General features: G+C 41.2%; 1 protein-coding gene across 1 annotated transcript in view; it reads right to left on the reverse strand.

Moving 5' to 3' along the window:
- The window catches only part of DNAH6 (dynein axonemal heavy chain 6), a 227,255-nt gene that overhangs the window by 83,688 nt on the left and 119,059 nt on the right, over positions 1-24,508 (reverse strand). Inside the window, exons 46-58 of the mRNA XM_059405712.1 lie at positions 24,095-24,326; positions 16,392-16,544; positions 14,935-15,075; positions 13,220-13,462; positions 11,457-11,624; positions 10,739-10,974; positions 9,360-9,621; positions 8,147-8,270; positions 6,800-6,996; positions 5,231-5,434; positions 4,236-4,361; positions 2,128-2,292; positions 123-190 (exon numbers count right to left, since the gene is read on the reverse strand). Coding sequence (XP_059261695.1) covers positions 123-190; positions 2,128-2,292; positions 4,236-4,361; positions 5,231-5,434; positions 6,800-6,996; positions 8,147-8,270; positions 9,360-9,621; positions 10,739-10,974; positions 11,457-11,624; positions 13,220-13,462; positions 14,935-15,075; positions 16,392-16,544; positions 24,095-24,326 — 2,319 coding nt within the window. The remainder of the gene's footprint in view (positions 1-122; positions 191-2,127; positions 2,293-4,235; positions 4,362-5,230; positions 5,435-6,799; positions 6,997-8,146; positions 8,271-9,359; positions 9,622-10,738; positions 10,975-11,456; positions 11,625-13,219; positions 13,463-14,934; positions 15,076-16,391; positions 16,545-24,094; positions 24,327-24,508) is intronic.

A 24,508-nucleotide genomic window follows, 5' to 3' on the forward strand; every position in this document is an offset into this window, starting at 1 on the left:
CCCCTGGGGCAAATAATATATTATATGTTAATAAAAATAATTTAAAAAATGCTTTCATTGTCACAATTGCTAAACAAAATATTAGGAAACTTTGCTTGCTCCTCCTTTCCCCCTTTTTTTACCTTAACAGTTGATCCTCTAGACCTGATTTGGTTACGGTGAAATTGATAATGGTAACTTTAATGCACACCTGAAAGAAAACCATAGAGTTACATGCTTAAGTTCAGATGGGTAAAATAAGAAGTGCTTTCTTTAGTAGAACAGGGCCCATTATTACGTAGCTAGATGTCCCTCAGGTCTAGTTGTGAACAAACCCATACCCCCACCACCCACACTGTGTCTTATGGTATCCTAATGTGATTTTCCCTGCTGTACAAGTGACACCCCTGTCCCTCACAGGCCATAGTTATAGATCCTACATGATGCTTTAAGGAAAGGTGAGCCAGCAGAGGGTTAGAAAGATTGGGTTCTGATTCCAGGTACACCCTTTAGTGCATGTTGGACAAGACACTCATTCCTGCTGTACTTCAGTTCCTGAGATTTAAAAATTGGGATGGTAATGATTATAACCACAGGGTATTTGTGAAGACCAAATGAGGTACCAATATCACTCAGTTAGAGTGACATGTACATAGTTTGTCCTAGTTGAAAAGAAGTGATGACTGATAATAAATAGGGCTTTATATATAGTGTCACTGTAATATTTTTATGAAAAAAGGTTGCTATAGTATTCTGACATTACTTGAATAAGTTAACAGCAAAAAAAAAAAGTGTTTGAACATCCCATATTTTACACGTTATTCTTATTTAATCTTCACAGCAAATCCCTGAAGTCGGCTTTATCTCCACTTTTTGGTTAATTGACTTGAGGATCCAGGACAAGGAATAAGTAAGCCGCAGTCACAGAGCTGGTGCTGGGTAAGGTGTGCGATGCTCCCTCCCGAAATATGCATAAGTGAGAGGGTTGTAAGTCGTCGGTTCATTGGTCACTTTTCTAAATTTCACCATGGATCTTTGGATGTGAGCTCTGCCAGTGGCTGTGAAAATTATACCCCTCAAGGCTGACCTGGGCTTTAGCGGCATTTTTCTCCTCTTATTCCAGAAGCGTGCCTGCTTCATTTAACTTGAGCACAGTTAGTGAAGACAGGCAGCTTTCAGAAAATCAGCAACTCAACGGAAAATGACACCATTTGGAATGGTATATGCAAGGATTTTATTTTGGGGGGGATGGGAGGAGAGGTGATGGAGTAAGTTCTGATTTGTGAAGTTCCTTCCCTTGGTGCATGGGCCTTGTTGGAGAAGGGGAGACCCGCCATGCTGGGAAGACCTAGAGCCTAGAGCTGTGGCCTAGAGCTGTGGCAGCACCAAGGGACTGGGGGGGATGAGCGACCTCCTGGGACCCCGAGCAGGAAGGGAGAAAGGAGACCCAGCGGCTTTCATTTCCATTGCAACTGCCTTGGGCTCTGCAGCACAAGAGTTAGTTCTTCCGATCCAGCTCAGGGTCAGTGCAGAAGTAAGGTTCACAGAGATCCCCTCAAGGTCTAAGGGCATGCGGGAGGACAAGATGCCCCCTCCTCCAGAACGCTTAGTACAGGCACACTGAATGTGTGAGTCATGATTCTCCAATGGTGCCAGTCACCAGAGTTTTCAAGCCAGCAACTTCTTTATTTGGGGCTGCAGGCCACAGGCATTTGCAAATGTTAATACTGGCATGTCTGCCTCTCCCCTACAGACTTTCCGTGAAGCCCTGTTTCATTTATGGGCCACAGCAAGAGGGGCATAAATGGCCTTGAGCTGCAGGAGGGAGAAGAATGAGAAGGGAGAGCTGCTCTGGGTCATGCAAACAGCTGTGGGCTGGGAGGGAGATGGAGGTGCTAAGGGTAGAGGATAAGGCAGCGCCTACGGACTGGGTTGGGAGGGACTCAAGTCCGACTGAATGGCAAGCACAAGGGCAACTGCGATCGATATCAGGATGCAGCAGAGAAGCAAGAGTGGAGGACAGTGGAAGGAATGGGGGTGGCAGAGCAGAGGGGCAAGAGGGATGGGGGAGAGCGCCCACCAAACGTCAGAGACCCACACACGTTAATAGTCCACTTGGGCTGGGAAGTCCAGACCAGGAGCTCATACCTCGGGCAGGTAGTGTGGGTTTGGCAATTTGGTTGTCATATAGAACCTGAAGTTTTTGTCATAGTCAATGTCTGAGTCTCCAAGGTGAATGAGCAGCCGTCCACCACTTACGAACGTCTGCTTCAGGAGAATGGGCTCTAGAGCTGGATCCAAGGTTTCTTTAAGCTTGAAAGTTAAAATAGAATTTAAAAAAAAAAAGCCATTAAAATTGATGGCATCAATTTCTCTAGATTTCTTAGGTCTCCAAATTTACTTTGAATGAACATTTTCCGGGGATCTCATAGGTATTTCTCTCCCTGTGCACTCACTTCCTCTCATGGTGTATATTTTCCAATGGTTATCTTATTGGTTGTCTAAGAAAATAAGATCACATGAAGGCAATACAGATGTTTAGACGAATTGTACATATCATTCATGCGCATGAGAAAGAATCTGAGAAAGGAGGGTCTCCGCAGGTGGCCCTTCAACAGGACCCAGACAATCTGTTTACTCTCCTGGCTGTTCTAAGACAAGGGATGACAGTCTGCAGGCCAAATCCTGCCCTCCCTGGGCCTGTGTTTGTATGGCTCTTAAGCTGAAAACTATTTTTCACCCTGTTAAAGGGTTGTAAAAATGGAACCTTAATTCCAAACCAAAACAAAGAAGAATACTTGCTTGACTAATACTTGTACAGGGACTGTATGTGACCTAAAAAAAAAACTAAAGTATCTGGCTCTTTACAGAAAGTTTGTGGAAATTGGAAGGGGAGGTGAATCATGAGAGACTAGGGACTCTAAAAAACAATCTGAGGGGTTTGAAGTGGCGGGGTGTGGGAGGTTGGGGTACCAGGTGGTGGGTATATAGAGGGCACCGATTGCATGGAGCACTGGGTGTGGTGAAAAAATAATGAATACTGTTTTTCTGAAAATAAATATATTAATTTATAAAAAAAAAAAAGAAAGTTTGTGGAAATAACGATAGTTATTTTCTTTCCCTCAAAGCGAATTTGATCATTGGCAAGAACTTGGGTATGTAGACACTGCTGCTGGACCTCATGAAAAAAAATCCTTATGTCAGCACGGGTGTGATGGGGGATGGCTCAGGATCTGTCAAAATTTTATTGTAATCCATAGTTAACAAACCTATTTCATACCGTGACATGGTACTGAAGAATATAAGTTGTTCTCTTAAAAGTTCATGAGATAAAATTTCCATTCCCACCTATGATACCATTTTTGTGCTCTTAAAAATCTATTCTATTTCATTAAAAAATGCTGGTTGAGATGGACTAACTCCATTACACACCCATGAATGGGTGGAGACAAAGTTGGAAAAATACCACTTTACAAATGTAAAAAGCAGCTAGGTGCATGTTAATGATTGACTCCAAGTCACAGAAAGCAGGACAGGCCTGGTCAGAGAATATCCTTCTCTGGCTGGCGTGCTGACCAGGGCCCATCTCCGGCTCCCACAGGCACTCAGCTACAGTTACAAGGCCTACCGACCAGGGGCAGAACGTCATAGAAAGTCGTTTGTGCCGTGCAGTGAGAGAAGAAATTCCCCTAGGGCCTCCTTTGTTACAATACAAGCCGGGGTTTAAGAATCCAGTTTGGGGCTAGCATAACTGCAGCAAAGGTCTGGAGAGACTTTACCCTCCCCTGTAACTCCAGGGTTTGAGCGAGGGCCTGGGACCCAGTACAGAACCTTGCCTGTATTGGTCAAGGCTAGAAGGTACAGAGTAATATTATTTATGCCTTCTGGAACGTTTGCTGATTTCCCATCATCAGCGTGTGTAGACAGGCCCCACTGTAGACAGCGGAGCCCTTTGGCACTGCCACTCTGCATTTCCATGGCAGCTTACCATCAAGAGCCACCACGGGAACCAAGAATTAGCAGTGTCAGGGAACAGCCCATCCCATCAACACCAAAACCATGTCTGGAATCAGAAAAATCACTCAGTCATCAGATGCTCCCCACATGACAGTACACTGTTTAAGGAGCAAAGCAATCCGTTTGAGCAATTCGCCAATGGAGCTGACTCGTGTTTCCAGCACGATGCAGGTGTGACCCATAGAAGATTCCAGATATGGTCTGAAATCGAACTGAAGAAAAGTGAAAAGCAAGTACACCTCTTCCAGTAAGACCGGCAAACCAAGTCGGATTGAATTTTCAAGTGTACGTAGGAAATTACTATCCGTAAGCTTAATGATCTTTATACCACTTTTCATTTCCTTGTTCCTTATCCAACGGTTTGCCTGTTTGAGAAAGCACAGAGCAGGACACCGGACTTAGAGTTTTACAAATGAAAGTGAAAGTTTTTAAGAGTAAAGTTTAGAAATTTTGTTCAATTTAGAAACAGTTTTGAAAGATGAAAAAAATAAAATAAAATACCCCTCTGCAAATAAAAACATCTTTTAAACCCTAGTGTTTGGGATTCTTCCATTTTATTCAAATTTGGAGCAAATAAAGAGGAGACACGTATAGGGAAAAAGCCCATCCTTAATGTATCCAAGCTTGTCTTTCTTGCTCTGACAATAGCTCCCTTTTCTAAACCCTCTCAGAACAGTATAATCCATGGATTTAGGAGTCAGATAATAGGATTCTGTAAATTCCAGGCAGGCTTGCCCTAAAAACCCAACCTATTATGACTTCATTCTGACTCTTCAGACCTTTTTGGAACACTAGATGGGAATGAATTTCTGTTCCCACAGAAAACAGAAAACCAATCAAAATCAAGTATGCAGAGCAGGCAGACTCTTTCCTTTCACCTTCTGCCTCCACAAAGTTAGGAACTTGGGCTAGAATCCTTTTTTTTAAAAGCTTTATTCATTTGAGAGAGAGAGCGGGAGTGAGCTAGGGAGGGGCAACGGGAAGGAGGGAATCTCAAGCAGAGCCCAACTCAGGGCTTGAGATCATGACCTGAGCCGAAACCAAGAGTCAGATGACTTAACTGACTGAGCCACCGAGGCGCCTTGTGGTCTAGAAGACTTCTAAACTCCCTGCTAGGTCTAAATCCCCAGCATCTTACAAGTGTGTTCAAGTCCACTTTTGCAATTTGGAACAGACAGCTGAACAGGAAGCAGAGCTAGGAGGCTGCTCAGCATCTGAAGCACGTGTCACGCACCTGATCCTGGGGATCAATCATCAGAGGCCACCGTCTCCCTTGCGTAACCAAAATACCATTTTCTGTTGATATTGTGTCACGGGGCAGCCCATCTGTGTTCCACTGCCGTATTTCATAGGGATCTCCAAGGATGTTAATGAGACTGAAGGAAGGATTGATTGGAATCTCCAGAGATAGACAATCCTGGATCCAATACTCTATAAGCTGTGGGAGGAGGAAAGCTTTTTTGTATAGTCAGGAACACTCAGCAAAATGGAGATACACATAAAATGTTATGGTAACAAGTTCTGCTGGTCTCCACTGCATCCTGGCATCAAAGCATAGGACACAAGAAGTTGTCTGATGGAGATCTGGCGCCTTGAACCATACCATAAACCAGCTGTGGCTTTGGGCATGTCACCCCTCATCTGAACCTCAGTTTTCTCACATATGAACAACAAATGCTGTCACAGTAGCCTTCAACCAGGGGTGTACTGTCCCTGCTGGGAGAGCCTGGAAGCATGTGGAGAATTGGGGGTCATCACAATGACTGTGGGTGCTACTAGCAACTATTAGATGGGGCAGAGGATGTTGGTATGTTCCCTCCTTCAGTGAATGGGACGGTCCAAAAGCACCACTGGCTCTGCTCACATGGCACCAGATGACCCTTCTGCTAAGTCTATGAGTCCTCTACTAACTAGGTTTTATAACTCAAGGGCAAGAATGAAACCTTATTTTTTTTAGAATATATTTATTTATTTGACAAAGAGAGAGAGAGACAGTGAGAGAGAGAGCACAAGCAGGGGGAGAGGGAGAGAAGCAGGTTCCCCACTGAGCAGGAAGTCCGCTTTGAGACTAAATCCCAGAACCCTGGGATCATGACCTGAGCTGAAGGCAGATGCTTGACCAACTGACCCACCCAGGCATCCAGGTGAAACCCTTTTAGGAAGGCATTTCATAAAAATGGCCTGAAAATCTCTCCAAATAATTTCATTTACTGCTCCTTCCCATTGCCTAAACATTTGTAGCAGTATCTCCAATTCAGAGCACTTCATCCTGGCTGACTATAAAGATTTATTTATTTATGAGAGAATGAGAGAGAGAGAGAGAGTGCGTGAGCATGGACATGGGGGCCTTGGGCAGAGGGAGAGCATCTCAGGCAGACTCCCAGCTGAATGCAGAGCCTGATGTGGGGCTCAATCTCAAACCCTGAAGTCATGACCTGAGCTGAAATCAGGACTCAGCTGCTCAACTGACTGAGCCACCCAGATGCCCCATCGTAGCTGACTTTAGATGCCACTGCTGATCATAAGTTGTGTGGGGACCCCTTGCCCTTTTTCTTCCCCCAGGTTCTTGAGCTGTATAAGGAAGTGATGATAACTTTCTATGGCAGGAAAGGAAAGGAAGAAATGTGTTAAGGGACTCCTAGGGATAGGTCACTGCTGGCTGATGGGGGAGGTGGAGGGCTGTGGAATGTGTAAATGAGTTTCCATCATGAAGAACCTTCACAGTGGAGAGCCTCCCTCTAAATGATTTTCCTTGTCCTGCTTCTGCCAGTCACCACTCCTCCCAGAAAGTGAGTTTACTCACCAACTTCCTATACTGGGCTGTGAAGGCCCCATAATAGGCAACACAAGCTGCTGCTATAAACACATTCCCAATGACATTTGATATCTCCTCATCGAACTTCTGGATGCTTTCTTCCCATCGAACTTGCTCATCTCCTAATGCAGCCGTCAGCTTTCCAGCGCGTATCAGACGTGCTTTGGTCAGAGCCATAGTCTTTGCTAGAAAATTTTAAGAAAATCAAGTTAGGTTATTCAGTATTTTCCTAAAATATAAGAAGTTTGTTCACTGCTTTTGTTTATAGCAGCATCAGCATTACTTAGTAATGTCAATGCATCTCTGAGACCTCACACTAATTCAGCATTACTTCCCATTCCAGAAGCAAGTCCAAGTTTGTCTCTCCCATGTAAACAGCTTCTTTTTGATACTCCATTACTCTGGCTGAATATTGCTCTGTCTGTAGTACTTATTTTGTGGATCAAATTCATAAGGCACATCGTGTTATAGTGGAACATGTCCCAATAAGCCTTTCACTCAGGAGCAGAAACTATGGCACGTGTGCAGCTCTAATGTTACACTCGAAAGTTAGTGTAGTAACTCTGGGGAAATGCATCCTACATATTGGATGGAAGTTGAGGTCTGACCACCTGAAAACTACTTTTAAAAATCAGGCATCTCCTTGTGGTTATATACATATAACAGAATATTACTCAGCCATCACAAAGGATGAATGCTTACCATTTACATCAGCATGATGGAATTGGAGGGTATTGTGCTGAGCAAAGTCAGTCAATCAGAGAAAGATAATTTTCATATGGTTTGACTCATATGTGGAATATAGGAAACAGGGCAGAGGATCATAGGGGAAAGGAGAGAAAAACAGAAGTCATCAGAGGGGGGAAAACCATGAGAGACTTTTTTTTTTTTTTTTAAAGATTATTTATTTATTTGAGAGAGAGAGAGATCAGAGCAAGAGAGAACACAAGTGGGGAAGGCAAAAGGAGAGGGAGAAGTAGACTCCCCACTGAGCAGGGAGCCTGATGAGGGGCTTGATTCCAAGACTCTGGGATCATGACCCAAACCAAAGCCAGGCACTTAACCAGCTGAGCCACTGAGGTGCCCACCATGAGAGACTCTTAACTATGGGAAACAAACTGAGGCTTGCTAGAGGGGGGTGGGTGGGGGAATGGGGTAACTTGGTGACAGGCATTAAAGAGGGCACATGATATGATGAGCACAGGGTATTATACATAACTGATGAATTACTGAACTCTACATCTGAAGCTAAGATGTACTATATGTTGGCTAATTGAAATTAAATTAAAAAAATCAGGAATTTCCTGACCACGATAAATTTTATGAGTTACTTACCTAGGCTTTCTTTCTCATTCACACTTTTGTCATATTCATCTTGTAAGGCTTGTATTTGATTTTCTACTTGCTTTAGTAATGCTTGCTTTTCTCTCAGAGTAGCCATAGTGATATCAAGTTCAGCCTAATAAAATTAAGTAAATATTAAAATGAAAATCCGAGGTCCCCAAAGAAAATCAAATTTACCTACTTATAACACACTTAAAAAATAGGATTTATGTTCTCTTTTTCATGTCTTGAGAGATTTTGATATGGTATACAAAGTTAAAACAAAAGTAGAATAAAATCAAAACAGAACAAAACAAGAAACAAAGCCCAACAAAATAAATCATAAAACGAAAAGAGAAACAGAAGTACCATTGCACATTAATCCCAAAGCATTTGATATTAATTAGTTACTACAATGGATTAACTTTAAATGATGAAATAAATAAAAGATTCACGCAATTGGGAAAACTAATCTTTCCTAACAATTTCTCTAGAGCAGGGGTCTGCAAACCAAATCCAGCCTGCTGCCTGTTTTTGTACAGTTAGCAAACTAAGACTGGTTTTAGAATTTTAAATGGTTGCGGGGGTGGGGGGAATCAAGAGAAGAAGAATATTTCCTGACACATGATAATTGAATAAACTCAAATTCCTGTGTGCATAAGTAAAGTGATGTTGGAACACAGCTAAGCTTTCTCATGCACGGATTATTGATGGCAGTGCCTGTGCTGCAATAGGAGGGTTCAGGAGTTGCCATGGAAACCCAATAGTCAGCAAAATGTAGAATATTTACTCTCTGGGTCTTCATAGGGAAAGTTTGCCACCTCTGCTATAGCGAGGCGGTTCCGTCAGTAAGTCAGTAACCCACTGCTCTCTGTGAGCGTTCTTTGCTCTTCTTGGGGCCTCACATCCGACTGTGGCTCAAGCAGGCTTTACAACCTCAGAAGCCACCACGGAGTGCTGGAGTAGTAGCAAACGTAACCCAGAGCGTCACACGCTAGAGCGAAAAGGCACCTCAAAAATATCACCGGCCTGATGATATGAATATGCTAAGAACTCATTTTCCCTTCATGTTGGGAAAGGGTTGATTATAGAGGTCATTTCTGAAAGAACAATCTTCCCCAGCTCTTTTGCTACGACAAAAACCAATTTTCAAAGTCACAGGAGCTTGAATGATTAATGATCATGGCCTTTAATTGTATAAAATGTTGCAACACAAATACTGTACCTGAGCAGCACGGAGTTTTTGTCTCTTTGGTTCGACTTCTTTGACTACCCTAGAGTATAAATCCATTGCTCTCACCCACATGCACATGGATTTACATGCTCTGGACACCTTCTCTACTTTCTCAGGCACAAAATCAGGATTGTTAATATACTTTTGAAGTTTTGCCAATATCTGAGGCTTTATGTTTTCCTTATCATACTCTAAAAGTCTTCTTAGAAAGTTAGAATCACCAAGAAGTTGCTTGGCTGTTGGCCAATCAGGCCTGAAAGACAGATGGGATAAGTTAATAGCACTGTAATAAAGTAATTTAAGAACAAAAGGAATGTGTTCTTTTGAGAGCATTAAGATATTATCCCAATCAGTGGGTCGTTTTAATCTTGATACTCTAATCCCAGCCATTGGTAGTTAAGTACACCACAATTCCTGGGGAGACATTCCTGAAGGACTAACGTTTCATCCAACCCCCATTTTGGTAGAGAAAGAAATCAGAGTTTTAGAAATGTAAGATATTACAGAAAGAATAGTTTTATTTTCACAATGCCCCAGCACTCACATTTTTATCCCATTTGCCTTAGTTTAGGTCCTTAAAATATCTTGCCAGGACACTACAATCACCTTCTACCTGGTTTTATGTTTCTCCGTCAACCCTGCCCCTCATGACCTTTTGCCAGACTGCTCTTTCTCACACGAAAAGCTGATTATGTTGAAAATGTTCAGTGGTTCCCAGTCCCCTCTGGCTGGGGCTTTTTGTTTGCACTTTGCAGGACTCCCCAGCCCCACTTAGATGCTGGCCAGAGAGTAAGCAGGGAAGTTGGGCAGGGATCCCCTGAGCCCTCTACCCTTGCGTGGTCAGTTTTACATAGAAAGATTTCTTATAATTTTTATTGAAAAAAGTCTGTATTCCTAAAGAAGGTTTGGAAACTACGTATCTCCAGGATGAAACACAAGACCTTGCCTGCTGTCATCACTGCCCTCCTCCCCAGCCCCAACCCAGTCCATAAGCATCTCCCCACAGTCTCGCTTTCCACCTGAGCATCATCGCTCAGAAACCTGCTCACTCTTCTCTACAAGCACTATTTTTTCTGAGGTGTGGGGGGGGGAGTCCTGGTACTATGCAAATACTGAATATCTTGAAATTATTTTTCATGTCTCTCTCCCCACTATCCTGTATGTGCCTTATAGAGAAGAGCTTTGTATCTTTCATCATCTAGAACAACACAGATGTTCAAAAAAATTCTTGTTGAATCAATCTGTTGAATGACTGACCAATTCTGTGAAAAGGCAGAGAAGAGAATGAGCACATACAAATAAAATGTGGAAAAACACCAAAGCAATTCCCCCATGCATTTTTGGTAACACATGATTATGGATATACTCACTTGGCATTCAAGAGAATAGAAATCGCTTCCATAACAGTCATGACCATATCTGGGGGCTTTGTAAAAACTCTGATTTCCGATATGTCCGCTTTATCTAGGGAGTCCAGAGCTCTATTAGCAGCATCAAGGGCAGGGAGAGCTTCTTCAAGGTCTCTCTGAGCATCGTCGGCAATTGCTTGGGTTTCCTCAGCTTTCACTTTTGCTGTCGCTTCATCCTCCTGCACAATGCTACGGACCTAACCATGGAAACATGGCTGCTTAGGTGGTCTCAGGATTTACATTTCAATGTTTAAAAACAAAGCCAGTAACAGTACATCCTATTTGCCCCTCTGGATTGCATCAATACTGAAAGAGGATTAGCTACAGTACATTTTAGGCTCTCTGTCCATCTCATGTAGGCTGATGGGATAACTGAGCTGAAGCTCTTAGAACAAACTGTCCCTTCTTAGGAGATGAGGAGCTGCCTGTTTATATTTGTTGGGGACACTTTTCTCACCACTCTCTGTCCCACTCATTGGGTTCACTCAGTCTCAGGGAGAGAACGAGCCTGATTCATTGAAAGTAGGCTGTTTACAACTTAAAAGCATTGCTAAAACTATCATTTAATTATTGTAAGGACATACAAAAATTGAAAACATCCAATCCCATGTCACGACATACAGGTGATCAGCTGGTGATCAAAGCCTTCTCACCCACAACGTCAGGGAGTGAGGCATACCTGATCGGCGTTCTCTTGATCCACTGCCAATTTGTCCATCAGGGCTTCAACATCTTGTGATTTTTGAAAAAGGACAGGTTCTAAAGCTGAGAGCTCTAATTTCATTTTATCGACTAGTACATTGGTTTCTAATAGCTTGGTGAGACCGTTCTTCACTCGGTCGCGTGCCTAGATGACAATAAAATATCTATGACTATTATAAAAAATACATTTCTTGGTATCTTTTACTCATGTATTAAAATTTTATATCTACAGAGTTGGCAAATCAGTTTGTAATAATTAAAATTGTGAATGGAGGGTGCCTGGGTGGCTCAGTGGGTTAAGCCTCTGCCTTTAGCTCAGGTCATGATCTCAGGGTCCTGGGACCGAGTCCTGCATCGGGCTCTCTGCTCAGTGGGGAGCCTGCTTCCCTCTCTCTCTGCCTGCCTCTCTGCCTACTTGTGATCTCTCTCTGTCAAATAAATAAATAAAATCTTAAAAAAAAACCATAAGGACTCAAAAAGTTGGAATTAAAATAAATAAATAAGTAAATAAAATTGTGAATGGACAGAAATCTTCAGGTAACAGAACTCTAGGAAATGACTGTGACATTCACCATGGTGGTTCTAGATCCATGCTCCCTAGGCATAGCGGATGGCGTGTCACTGGAATGTGGACTCACTGAGGAATCACATCATATTTTTATTCCCTTAGCTTGGCAGTTTGGCAGCTCATTGAATGAACAAGGGGTAAGTTCAGATAGGAATTTCTGGAGGCCACAGCTCTAGGAATTTGTTTCCTCAAGATGGGTAAGCAGAGCTAAGAACTTGTCAGTGTTCTGGGAGGCAGTGTTCTGGGAACTCAGCTCTGGTTGCTGGATCTGAACCCTACTTCCCGGTGGTAAGGAACTTCTGACTAGGATCAAAGAGGCAGTACTTAGAAGAGGAGACAGCCGAGAATAACTGTTTTCTCAAGGTGAGTCAGAAAGCCTGGTTCAAATTGACAGGTTCCAAAATATCTAACAAGTTATTTTACAAAGCATGTATTTATTGACCAGTAAAACTCCTCTGAAAAACATTAAAAATATCTTAATGGTCTATCCTTCTATTTTAATTTTGATTAAAATGTTGAAAATTTCAACTCATGGTAACAGCCCGCTGATGGCGATGGTGATGGCAGCCACTCTTTCCTGAGCACCTCACACGTGTCAGATCATATTCCAAGCCCATCACAAACAGTATCTTATCTAAACTCCACTCAATCCAAAGGGTAGATATAGAAATTTCTAAACCTTATTTTCTACTAAGACCTAGAAGTTACAAAACGTGCTCAGGGTTAGACAGCAAGAAAGAGGCAGAACATAGGCTGTATATGGACTGCCTGACACTGAAGTCCTCGCTCTTAATGGCAACTATGGACACATGTCAAGCCACCAAACTCCATCTCTGCTGCTTAGCAAAAGGTTCTCCTTCTCATGAAATACTGCAGAGCTGTCTGATTCACTGCCTCACTTTGCTGCTGTTACAATGTCCATCTCATTCCACGGAGGCACACTTAGGTAAAGGACAGTAGAAAAAATATACATATCAAGGAAGGGGAAGTCCTCCCAGCTGACAAGATGAGACATTCTTCTTTTTTGTCTGTTGTGGGTTGTCAAGGGCACAAGTCGGGGTGGAGAAGGTTCTAGCAGGCAAGACAGCATGTAGATCTTCTGCTAGTTCTGGCAAGTTTTGAGTTCAAACAACAACAACAAAAAGTTTTTTTATTGATAATATTACACTTACTGAAACCAGCTGCTGCTTCTTCCCACTCAGCATAGTCAGGAAGAGATTGATGAGCTCCAAGTAGGAGGTAGGTGTCGTGTAGTACCGCCTGCGGAGCTCCGTGTAATAACGTTCCGCCATAGTAGAGACGCTCAGGTGAACATTAACGCACATGAGGGAAAGCTTTTCTTTCAGTTCTTCATTTCTAGCATCGATGTTTGTGAAAAATGTCTTTGACACAGAAAGAAGTGCTTCTCTGGGCCACTGGAAATAAAGGTATAGTTTGGAAAATCTGTTGCTCGTTTTTATAATATATGTTTTAACAAGTAAGAAAATGCATTTCTCCAGACCTCTTCCTTGCTTTGTCCCCCCTTTTACCCAATGAATTCCTACTCATGTCTATAATGTGTAATGAACTCAATGGCTGAGTTCATTAGAGAGGGGTCTGGGGCTGGATTTTCTATCCCTGGCACAGTGGCTAGCACATGGAAATTTTTCAATCAGGATTGGTTAATTGAATAAATAAATGAATGGGTGTGCTTAGAATAATTCCATTGAAAAAAAATCACATACATTGGGAGGACCTCAAGTCCTTACTCTGTTTATTATGCAGGTCCATTATTAAATCACTGTCCTCCTCACCTCTTCAACTTCTTTGCTCCTATCTTGTTTCTCTGCACTCACCTGAACCTTAGTCAAATGCAACTCTCCATTATGCCATGTCTGTGACTGTGTAGTTGAGCATGGCTAGAGAAAAACACACAACCATGCCAACCGCCCTCACTTTAACTTCATGACAACTAGCTCGAACGGGTTCCTAGTACAGCCCAGAAAAGCTTTTACAACTGCTAACACTTCCTCTTTCCATTTCATTCTCAGCTGATGACCTCACTTCCCACGTCTCTAAAAGAAACAGAAGCAATGAAACAGAACCTTGTGATCTCTCGCCCCCCACATCTTCCCATCTCCCTGTTACCTGTGCTCATTTATCCCTGCTCCTGTTCCTCTGGGGTACGCTGTGCATTGCTCCCTGTCCAGGCCGACCCCTTCACTGATGACTCCATCCCATCTCTTCTTGCCTATTCAATGCCACTGGTACAACTACACTTAACTCTGTCTGCTGTTCCGTCAGTATATTTCTTTTCTGGATCATTTCCATCAGCATACATGCATGGTATTTGTGTTTCCTCCTTAAAAACTTGACCTCACCTACTCTTGTAACTACCACCCAGCTCTTGGTGTTCTTTTGGGGTCAGAACTCCTTGGAACAATCACCTATGCTCACTGTTTCTGATTCCTCCTCTTTCTTCTCTCTTGAACCTTCTACCCCATCACTCCACTGAAACCAGGCTCTTCTCAAGATGACCAATAATTTCCACATTGCTATATTCAATAGTCTCCTCTTCCGTTATAAATTCTGTTTAGCCTTTGTTCGATCATTATCATTGTCATCCACCGCTTAGGAATAAATTCCTAGCAGACTTTAAAGCTAAAAGCAAGTACCCTTCAGTTATTCTTGGGCAATGTGTTACCCCTTTAAAATCAAGTGAATCCAGGGCACTTGGGTGGTTCAGTTAGTTAAGCCTCTGACTCTTGATCTCAGCTCAGGTCTTGATCTCAGGGTCATGAGGTCAAGCTCTATGTTGGACTCCAACTTGGCATGGAGACTACTTTAAAAAAAAAAAATCAAGTGAATCCAACTTTCCAGAGAGGTACTATCCTGGGATGTCACCAACCTGGACAAACCAATCAATAGTGCAGCAGTTCACAAGGGATGGAAACATCCGGCATCGGGACCGAAAGGCCTCCCCTACGGGACTCATACAGAGAACAATGTGCAGCTTCTGACGGACTCTGCTGATAAAGTGCTGAAACACCTGCCAAAAAGATATTTTTTAATTAAAATAAGGACAAGGTAATAATGAAAATGAGTGTTAGCTAATGCCTCTGGGTCTACCAATACCAAATAAAAACGTTAGTGTAGCAGATGTACGAACTGTTTGGGTCAACCTCCATTCCCACCCCTCACGCAGCCTGGAAAGATTAAAAATGACATTTGGCAGACTCCACTGCAACTAGGATTCTAGAAGAGATGTAGATTCTCCTCGTCCGCGTTTTTAAGGAGGCCTCTTGAATAAGGTGGAGAGAGGTATTCCTACAAGTTTGTGCTTTGGAGTAGAGGTCAGTGGAGGAGACAGACGGGGGCAGGGCCACCATTTGTGTGGAGGCAGAGTCTGGCCGAAGTGGCGTGGGCCTGGAGCAACTATCTATGGATGTGGCTCCTTCCGCAGCTATATCCTGATGAGGCTGGGGATGTGTGGCTGCAGGTACAGCACCTGCGCTGGCAGCACGCTGAATGCTGACGGGCTCAGTGGCTTCTGGGCTTGGCAGCTTCCCTAACCACTGACTTCCACTGCAAGCATTTCATGGCCATGCCGAGGAATTCAGCCCGGAGTTCTTTTCTTGGGCTTTCCCGGTGATTCTGTTTTTCTCAAATAAACCCCTTTCTGCTTTCGTCAGTCAAGTAGACCCTGCTGTTTGTCCGTACCAGCCCTGACCTCGCAGTAGAGGAGATCTCACAAAAGGCCACAGAGGAGAAGGCATAAGAAAGAATGGTCAAATAAATTGAAGAAGGTCCAGAAGCAAGGGAAAGCACTAGGGTGGAGCAACAGCAGCACATGGAATCCAGCACTGTATTGGAGAAATGGAAGAGGACACAAGCTGGGTGGTTCCTGAGATGGCGCTGGGCCCGGAGACGTGGGGGAACCCATTTCTGTTTCAGGTGCTCTGACCTTGCTGATAGGCAAGGAAATCAAAAGTATTGGACTCCTCAGGCAGGGCACTGAGGATGTGTGAAATCCATTTGTGTTGAAAGAAGGATAAGGCAAACTGTTCAGTTTGGACAAGACTATGACCTCCGTGGAGCAGTAGGGTTTCTGTTTTCTGCTTTCCACTGACCTCTCTGGAAGTGTGGTGAACCAAAGCTTTGAATGCAGGGAGTAAAATACATAGAATGACAAAGGAAAGCAAATATATTACAAAAAAAAATCCATCCATGGACTCCTCAAAGAGATATGTAGATTGTTTAAAAAAAAAAAAAAGAAGAAAGAAAGAAAAAAGAAAAAGAAATGAAGGGACACTAACACAACTTCTTGTTTTACTAAAGCCTTATCACCATTGTGACATGTCCTACCTCATCTCTGTTCCCCTCGGAAATGCCTACTTCTTTCGCTCTTGGTCTGGTGGCTGCTAAAACCTGTTCCAGTTCATCCTTTTCAAATAAATTGGGCACTTCGCCAGAGTTCAGGATGTTATTTATATCTTCCAGGAACTCCTCCACTACAATCTGTAGAAGAGAGCAGAGTGATCCAACCAGTTTACATTTATTACATGTGAATTGTAAACCAAATATTTAATCAAAATTCACTTTGAGTTCATTTTATCTTTAAAAAAATTAACCTTGGGGCACCTGGGTGGCTCAGTGGGCTAAAGCCTCTACCTTCGGCTCAGATCATGATCCCAGGGTCCTGGGATCGAGCCCTGCATTGGGCTCTCCACTCAGCGGGGAGCCTGCTTCCTCCTCTCTCTCTCTCTGCCTACCTCTCTGCTTACTTGTCATCTGTCTGTCAAATAAATCAATAAAATCTCAAAAAAAAAAAAAAAAAAAAGAAGAGATACCAGAATGCTGGTGTGTTCTCTCTCTCTTTAAAAAACAAAACAAAACCTTAAAAATTAGAATCTTAATATTCTAACATCGAGGTAAAATCAGGGGCACTTGGGTGGCTCAGTCATTAAGCATCTGCCTTTGGCTCAGGTCATGATCCCAGGGTCCTGGGATTGAGCCCCATATTGGGCTCCCTGCTCAGGGGGAAGCCTGCTCCTCCCTCTCACCCCCTGCCCCCACTTATGTTCCCTCTCTCACTGTGTCTCTCTCTGTCAAATAAATAAATAAAATCTTTAAAAATATATATATATGTATTCTAACACAGAAGTACATTGATTTTTCATTTCTCATTCCTCTTTGTTTCTTAAAAGACGTTCATCTTTTACATGGTTCAAGTAATATGTATGAACATTTTATTTTCCATTTATTTATTTTAAAAAAAATTATCTGAGAGAGCAAGCATGTGTGCACACGTAGGCATGCAAATGAGGGGAGGAGTAGAGAGACTTTTCGAGCAGATTCCCCGATTAGCATGCAGTCCAATGTGGGGCTGGATCTAATGACCCATGAGATCATGACCTGAGTCAAAACCAAGAGCTGGATGCTTAACCAACTGAGGTACCCAGGCATCCTTATGTAACCATCTCATATTCTGCCTTTTTTCAGCTAACATTTTCTCATAAATATTTATCCATAATTCTGTGGAGTACTCATTGTATTTATAACCATTAGTGGGAACATAACTCACTACTGAGCTCATGCGCCATATTTTTACACGGACTTAAATGGTCCACAGTCTAGTTCACATTTTAAGAACATATGTAGGTCTATAGCTTTTCTCTCCAGTTGGATTATTTCCTGGGAATAAGTTCCCAGGAGTGGGGGATGCCTGGGTGGCTCAGTCAGTTAAGCGTCTACCTTGCTCAGGTCATGATCTCAGGGTCCTGGATCCGATCCCCACATTAGGCTCCCTGCTCAGTGGGGAGTTCTCCTTCTCTCTATATTTCTCTCTCCTGCCCCCTGTTCACTCTCTGGCTCTAATAAATAAAAAAAAAAAATTCTCAGGAGTGGGATTAGCAATTAAAGTGCATGAATAGTTTCTGGATTTTGAAGATTTTTAAATTTCCCATTCAATTCAAGTAAAATTTCATTAAACTTAACACATTTTTGCTAGTTTAGGGAGAAATTTGCTTTGGGAGAATTTAATCTGCATTTCTTTGATTATTAGCAAGGGCAAATATGATTCCACATTTATTATTTTCTGTTAAAAATCTGTTCAAATTGTAACCATTTATACACTGGAGTTGACTTTTCAATTTGAATGAGTAATTTTCATATTACAAAATAAACCTTTGCCTCTAATAATTGATGCAAATATTTAAGAAATCTATCATTTATACTTTTTAGTTAACTTTTTAGTTTTAAAAAGTTTGAGCCCTATATACTTAACTATGATGAAGTCTCTGTATTTTCATCTTCACTTATAACTTTGTTTTTTCTTGAAGTTGGCACAATTGTCTTGTTGATTTTCCCCAAGAGCAAACACTAGCTAGTTTTTTGTCCTAACTTACTTTTTTCTGCTCTTATTATTTGCTTTTCTTATTTTTCTTGTTGCTTCCTTGTGACCTTTATTTTCCTGAAGTTTTTAAGTCATTTATATATGTAGTTTCTAATTTTCTATTCAAATCTATAAATTCAATCCCAAGAACTCTTTGACTGCATTCACAGATTTCTATTTATATTAAGTTCATTTTCCCTGTTCTCTAAATAGAGATTTAAATTGTGATGTTCTCAACTCAGGACTTTTTTAAAAAAGATTTTGTTTATTTATTTGACACACAGAGAGAGATCACAAGTAGGCGGAGAGGCAGGCAGAGAGAGCGAAGGGAAAGAAGGCTCCCTACTGAGCAGAGAGCCCGAGCCGGGCTCAATTTTAGGACCCTGGGTTCATGACCTGAGCCGAAGGCAGAGGCTTAACCCACTGAGCCACCCAGTGCCCCTTGACTCAGGAATTTTTTAATACAAATTTTAAAAAAGATTTTATTTATTTAAGAGACAGGGAGAGATAGAGGGAGAGATAGCAAGAGACAGCATGAGCAGGGAGGAAAGGGAGAGGCAGGTTCCCCAATAAGCAGGCAGCCCAATGCTGGGCTCAATCCCAGGATCCCAGGATCATGACCTGAGCCAAAGGCGGGTGCTTAATCAACTGAGTCATCCAGGTGCCTCTATACAAATATTTTGAAGTCCTGAGCCACATCATTACTTTCTTTTTTGATTAGAGCGTGGAAAAGAATGTTATCACTATAGTTAATGCTTTTTTGAATTTGTTGAAAATTTGCTTAAGCCTAAAATTTGATCAATTTTTGTAAACCTTTAGTAATATTAGAACATATTTACCTTCTTTGTAAAATATAAATGTAGTACATAGCCATTAATTCTCGCTTAGAAATTATATTCTTTATATTATCTAAACATACTTATTTCTACTTTGTATTTGCTAGAAATGGCAAGTTAAACTTTTTTAATGTCTTGTTTCTCTCATATTTATAATAGTTTTATACATATGTACATACATGCACACATTAATTTTAGTTATTATGGTTATATTTGGTCTCCAGTAACATAGAACATTTGAGATTGATGGGGGTTTTCAACAGGGTATAATAACCTTTTGTTTGCATAAAGGGGAGCAAGACATTCTGATTTGATCTTTGGAGCTTTAACACTAAGAGCCTTTTTAATATAACTTGCTTATAAAAGCAACATTAAACTTCAATAAGAAATCTTCATTTCAAAATAAGAAACTACAGCTAAACAAAATTAAGAAAATAAAAAAAATCACTCAAAAATCCCAGGACCCAGACATGTTGTATATACAACATATCTGTTTAGTTACATATCAAACCAAAGAACCTGTATGGTAGATGATTTGTATATGTTATGATGTAACAACACATCATAAACACTTTTCACATTAATTAATGTGTACTTCCACAAAGTAATTTAAAATTTTTTACAAACTGTCCTATTATATAATTATACTATAATTTACTTGTGCCACCCTCTCATATTTTAAATTAACTGTTATTTTAAAATACTGCATTAGTTTTTCTTATACATACAACTTTGTATGCAGCTGTAATTGTAAGTAAGAGAAATTTAAGGGTTTTAACTGCATATAGCCAATTACCTTCCAGATGATTTTGCTAATTCACAATTGAGGGCTATGCAAGGCCTATTTCCTGATGCCTTTGTCAACACTGCATCTTATGATTTTTAACCTTTGTCAGTGTGCAAGGCCAACCCCTGATATTTATCTTCATTGAAATTTCTTTGGTTACTAGTGAGGCTGAACATTTCTTCAGGTGTTTAAAGCCCTTGTTTTATTTTGTTTTGTTTTTGGAACTTCATGTTCACATTTTATTATATTTTTATTTTTATTTATTTATTTTTTAAAAAAAGATGTTATTTATTTATTTATTTGACAGAGAGCGATCACAAGTAGGCAGAGAGAGAGAGAGGAGGAAGCAGGCTCCCTGCTGAGCAGAGAACCCGATGTGGGACTCAATCCCAGGACACTGAGATCATGACCTGAGCTGAAGGCAGAGGCTTAACCCACTGAGCCACCCACGCACTCTTATTACATTTTTAAATTTCTTTTATTGATGTGCTTGTCTTTTCCTTTTCACTTAAAAAAGGCTGTATTTGTATTTATTTTCCAGCTTTATTGAGATATAATTGACAAATAACATTGTATAAATTTCAGGTGTACAATGTATTAATTTGCTCCACTTATATATTGCAACATGATTAGCACATGGTATTAGCTAACACTTCCATCACATCACATAATTACCATTTCTTGTGTGTGTGTGTGTGTGTGTGTGTGTGTGTGGTGAGAACATTTTAGATTTACTCTCTTTGTAAAATTAAAGGATATAATACAGTGTTGTTAACTACAGTCACCATGCTGTAGATTAGATCCTTAGAACTTTATTCATCTTATGACTGGAAGTTTGTACCCTTTGACCAACATCTCACCATTTTCCCCAACCTTCAACCCCTGGTCACCACTATGCTTTCTGTTTCCATGAGTTTGGCTTCTTTTAGATCCACATTTAGGTGACTACATATATGTGACACATATAGGTCATCTCTGTTGACTATTTCTTTTAGTATAATGTCCTCAAAGTTCATCCATGTTGTATAAATACAAGGATTTCCTTCTTTCTCAGGGCTGAATGATACTCTATTATGTGTATGTGTGTATATACTTATATATATGTATGTGTGTGTATATATGTACATGCCATATCTTCTCTATCCATTCATCTATTGATGGACACTTAGGTTGTTTCATATTTTGGCTATTACAAATAATACTGCAATAAACATGGGAGTTCAGACATCTCTTTGAGATCCTGTTTTCATTTCCTTTGGCTCTAGATTCAGAAGTGAGATTGCTGAATCATATGGTAGTTCTGCTTTTAAGTGTTGGAGGAACCTCCATAATATTTTCCATAGTGGCTGCACCAATCTACATTCCTACAACAGTCCACATGGTTCCTGTTTTTCCACGTGCTTGCCAATGCGTGCTGTCCCTTGTCTTTTTGATGGTAGCCACAGTAGGCTTTCTGTTTCTAGGATTTTATTTATTTCTTCCAGTTATCCAATTTGTTGGCATATAATTATGTGAGGTAATACTTCATTGTGGTTTTGATTTACACTTCCCTGATGATTACTGATGTTGAGTATTTTTTCATGTACCTGTTGGTCATGTGCATGTCTTCTTTGGAAAACTGTCTATTTAGATTCTCTGCCCATTTTTTTAAGCTGAACTTTCTTTTGCTATTGATTTGCATTAGTTCTTTATATATTTAATTATAACATGTCTCAGTGTAGCTCCATTCAGCTTCAACCTATTTGAGCCTCATGGATCTGGATGTCCTTTACTCTCTCTAGATTTGTTAGGTTTACATCCATTATTACTTTAAATATATTTTTGGTTCCTTTTTCTTTTTCTTCTTCTGGAATTCTCATAATTCAGACACTGTTTCTTTTTGTTTTGTCCTGTAAGTTCTGTAAGGGTTTTCATTCTTCTTTCTCTTTGCTCCTCTGACTGGATAATTTCAAATGTCCTGTCTCTTAAGTGACTGATTCTGTCTTTTGCATGATCCAGTCTGCTTTTGAAGGTCTCCATTGAATTTTTCAGTTCAGTCATTGTATATTTCAGCTTAGGATTTGTTTAACTTATTTGTTTGTTTAATTATTTCCTTTTCTTTGTTGATCTTCTTATTCTATTCATCCATTGTTCTTCCAATTTTGTTTAGCTGTCTGTGTGTTCTTAGAGTTCACTAAATTTCTTTAAGAGGATTATTCTGAATTCTTTCACAGTTCAAGGATTTCCATTTATTTAGGGCCAGTTATTGGGGCTTTGTTCATTTTCTTTGGTGGGTGTCATGCTTCCCTGATTTTTCATGATCTTTCATGCCTTCCACTGGTGTCTGCACATTTGAGTAAGCGGTCTCCTCTTCCAGACTTCACAGGTTCACTGTGGCAGATACAGTTCTTCACCAGTCTGCTGAGTTTGGGTTTCTGGACATGTCAGCAATCCTTAAGCAGATGGGATTTGCTGTCAGGGTCTTTTTGGGGGTTGAGGCCACTGCCCAAGCTCTAAGGTTGGGGGTGGAGTGCTGCTGTCTGAGAAGAGTTGGATAGAACTGCTCACTTGGTTCTCTCTCCAAGCAGGGCTATAGGGTGGGCTGTGTAGTTGCCTAGATTCTCCGGTCTGGCTTCCTAGATGGCTGGGACTGGGTACTATACTCAGTAGGAGATAAGGCTACGAATTAGCTTCCCTATTCTGGTGGGGCAGAGGAGTGGGACCCAAGACCTGCATGGCTCATTGTTTGGGGACCTAAACTGAGCAAGACCACGCACTGAGTTCTCTGGCCAGATGAAGCCACTGGTTTGGCTTTGCAGACAGGGAGCAGGGCTATCAGATGGGCTACACAGCTTGTTGTGTATTCTGGTTCCCTGGTCACATGAGCTAAAAGCTGTGCTCAGCAATGACTGGAGTCACAAATTAGGAGTCACAAATTAGTTTCTCTGCCAGGGTGGAACAAAAGAACTGGCTCTTGACTCCCCAAGCAAGGCTGTAGGGTGGCCAGAAGGCGACTGTAGGCCAGAAAGGCTCTCTCTTTGTGGTCTTGACTCAAGCCAACCTGTACCCCAAGTGTCCATTCTGAATGGGGCCACTGGCTTTGCTCTGTGAATAATGTTTCTGTTTGCTTTACTCTCCACTCAAATTGCTGCTGGTGGCCAGAGCTGGTGGTGTATATACATTAGGGTATGGGTCCTTTCCCATTTGTCAAAAATGTTTTTTTCCCAAAGATTTTATCTATTTATTTGAGAGATATAATGAGAGGAGAGAGCATGAGAGGGGAGAGGTCAGAGGGAGAAGCAGATACCCCGTCAAGCAGGAGCCTGATGTGGGACTAGATCCTGAGACTCTAGGATCATGACCTGGGTGGAAGGCAGTTGCTTAACCAATTGAGCCACCCAGGCAGGCACCCCTGTCAAAAATATTTTATATTCAGATATAAATTCCCTGTATGTCACAGATGTTAAAAATATTTTCCCATTTTAAGCTGGTACTTAATTTTGAATAATTTAAAATATTTATGCATCAGATCACTTTTTTATTCCTTGCCCAATTTCTATAAAGGTTAATTTTCCCTAATGTTAAAATGCCCAGTATAGTCAATGTAGAAAATTTTCTTCTTTAGAACAAACTCAAGATCAGTTAAATTGATTCCTATAGACATAGATGTAATCATGTAATCCTATTTTAATTTTAAAGTTAATTTAACCTTAAAACAGCCATTGTTATTTTCCTTTTCTTGTGTAAGGCATATTTCCCTAACTAATTTCAATTAGGGAATAACTTCCTTATATTTACTGCTATAGAAATAATTCATTACTTTCTATTATCTATATCCTTCTCAAAGAAAAGTTCAAATCTCTCTCATCCCCTTAATCTTTGACCATATTTACTTACTCAGAATTTAAAGGGTAACACAGGGGTTGGTAAAATAGTGAAAATGGAGAATGAAAGTCTTTTACAAGGTCAAGGACAGCGGCCATCCGAGGGAACAGTTCCTTGAACTACAGCGTACACACCATTCAGAGCACACGCGATCATGACACTTGTACTTTAGCTGTTTAAACATCACCTGCGTGTCTGTGAAGAGAAATACCATATTCTTGTCATCTACGCCAGCCAGTCTGTACAACTTCCTCAGGTCTTCGTGAAAACTGTCGTAATTATATCCCCGGCTAAGTTCAATTTGCAAACATCTGTAACCACATATGTGAGCTGCGAGTCTTGTGAGAGACTGCTTTCCTGTGCCTCCTACTCCAACCAGCAGGGCGTTGCCTCTTTCCTGACGGATCATGCGGGCTATCCTGCAGGCAGCAGAGTAGAGGAAGACCTTTATGTTTCTTGTTTTTTGTTTTTTGTTTTTTTTTAAAGATTTTATTTATTAGGGAGAGAGAGAGAAAGAGAACAAGGGAAGGTGGAATAGAGGGAGAGGGAGAAGCAGACTCCTCACTGAGCAGGGAGCCTGATGCGGCACTCAATCGCAGGA

The sequence above is a fragment of the Mustela nigripes genome, chromosome 7, assembly GCF_022355385.1.
Source record: "Mustela nigripes isolate SB6536 chromosome 7, MUSNIG.SB6536, whole genome shotgun sequence".
Taxonomy (NCBI): domain Eukaryota; kingdom Metazoa; phylum Chordata; class Mammalia; order Carnivora; family Mustelidae; genus Mustela; species Mustela nigripes.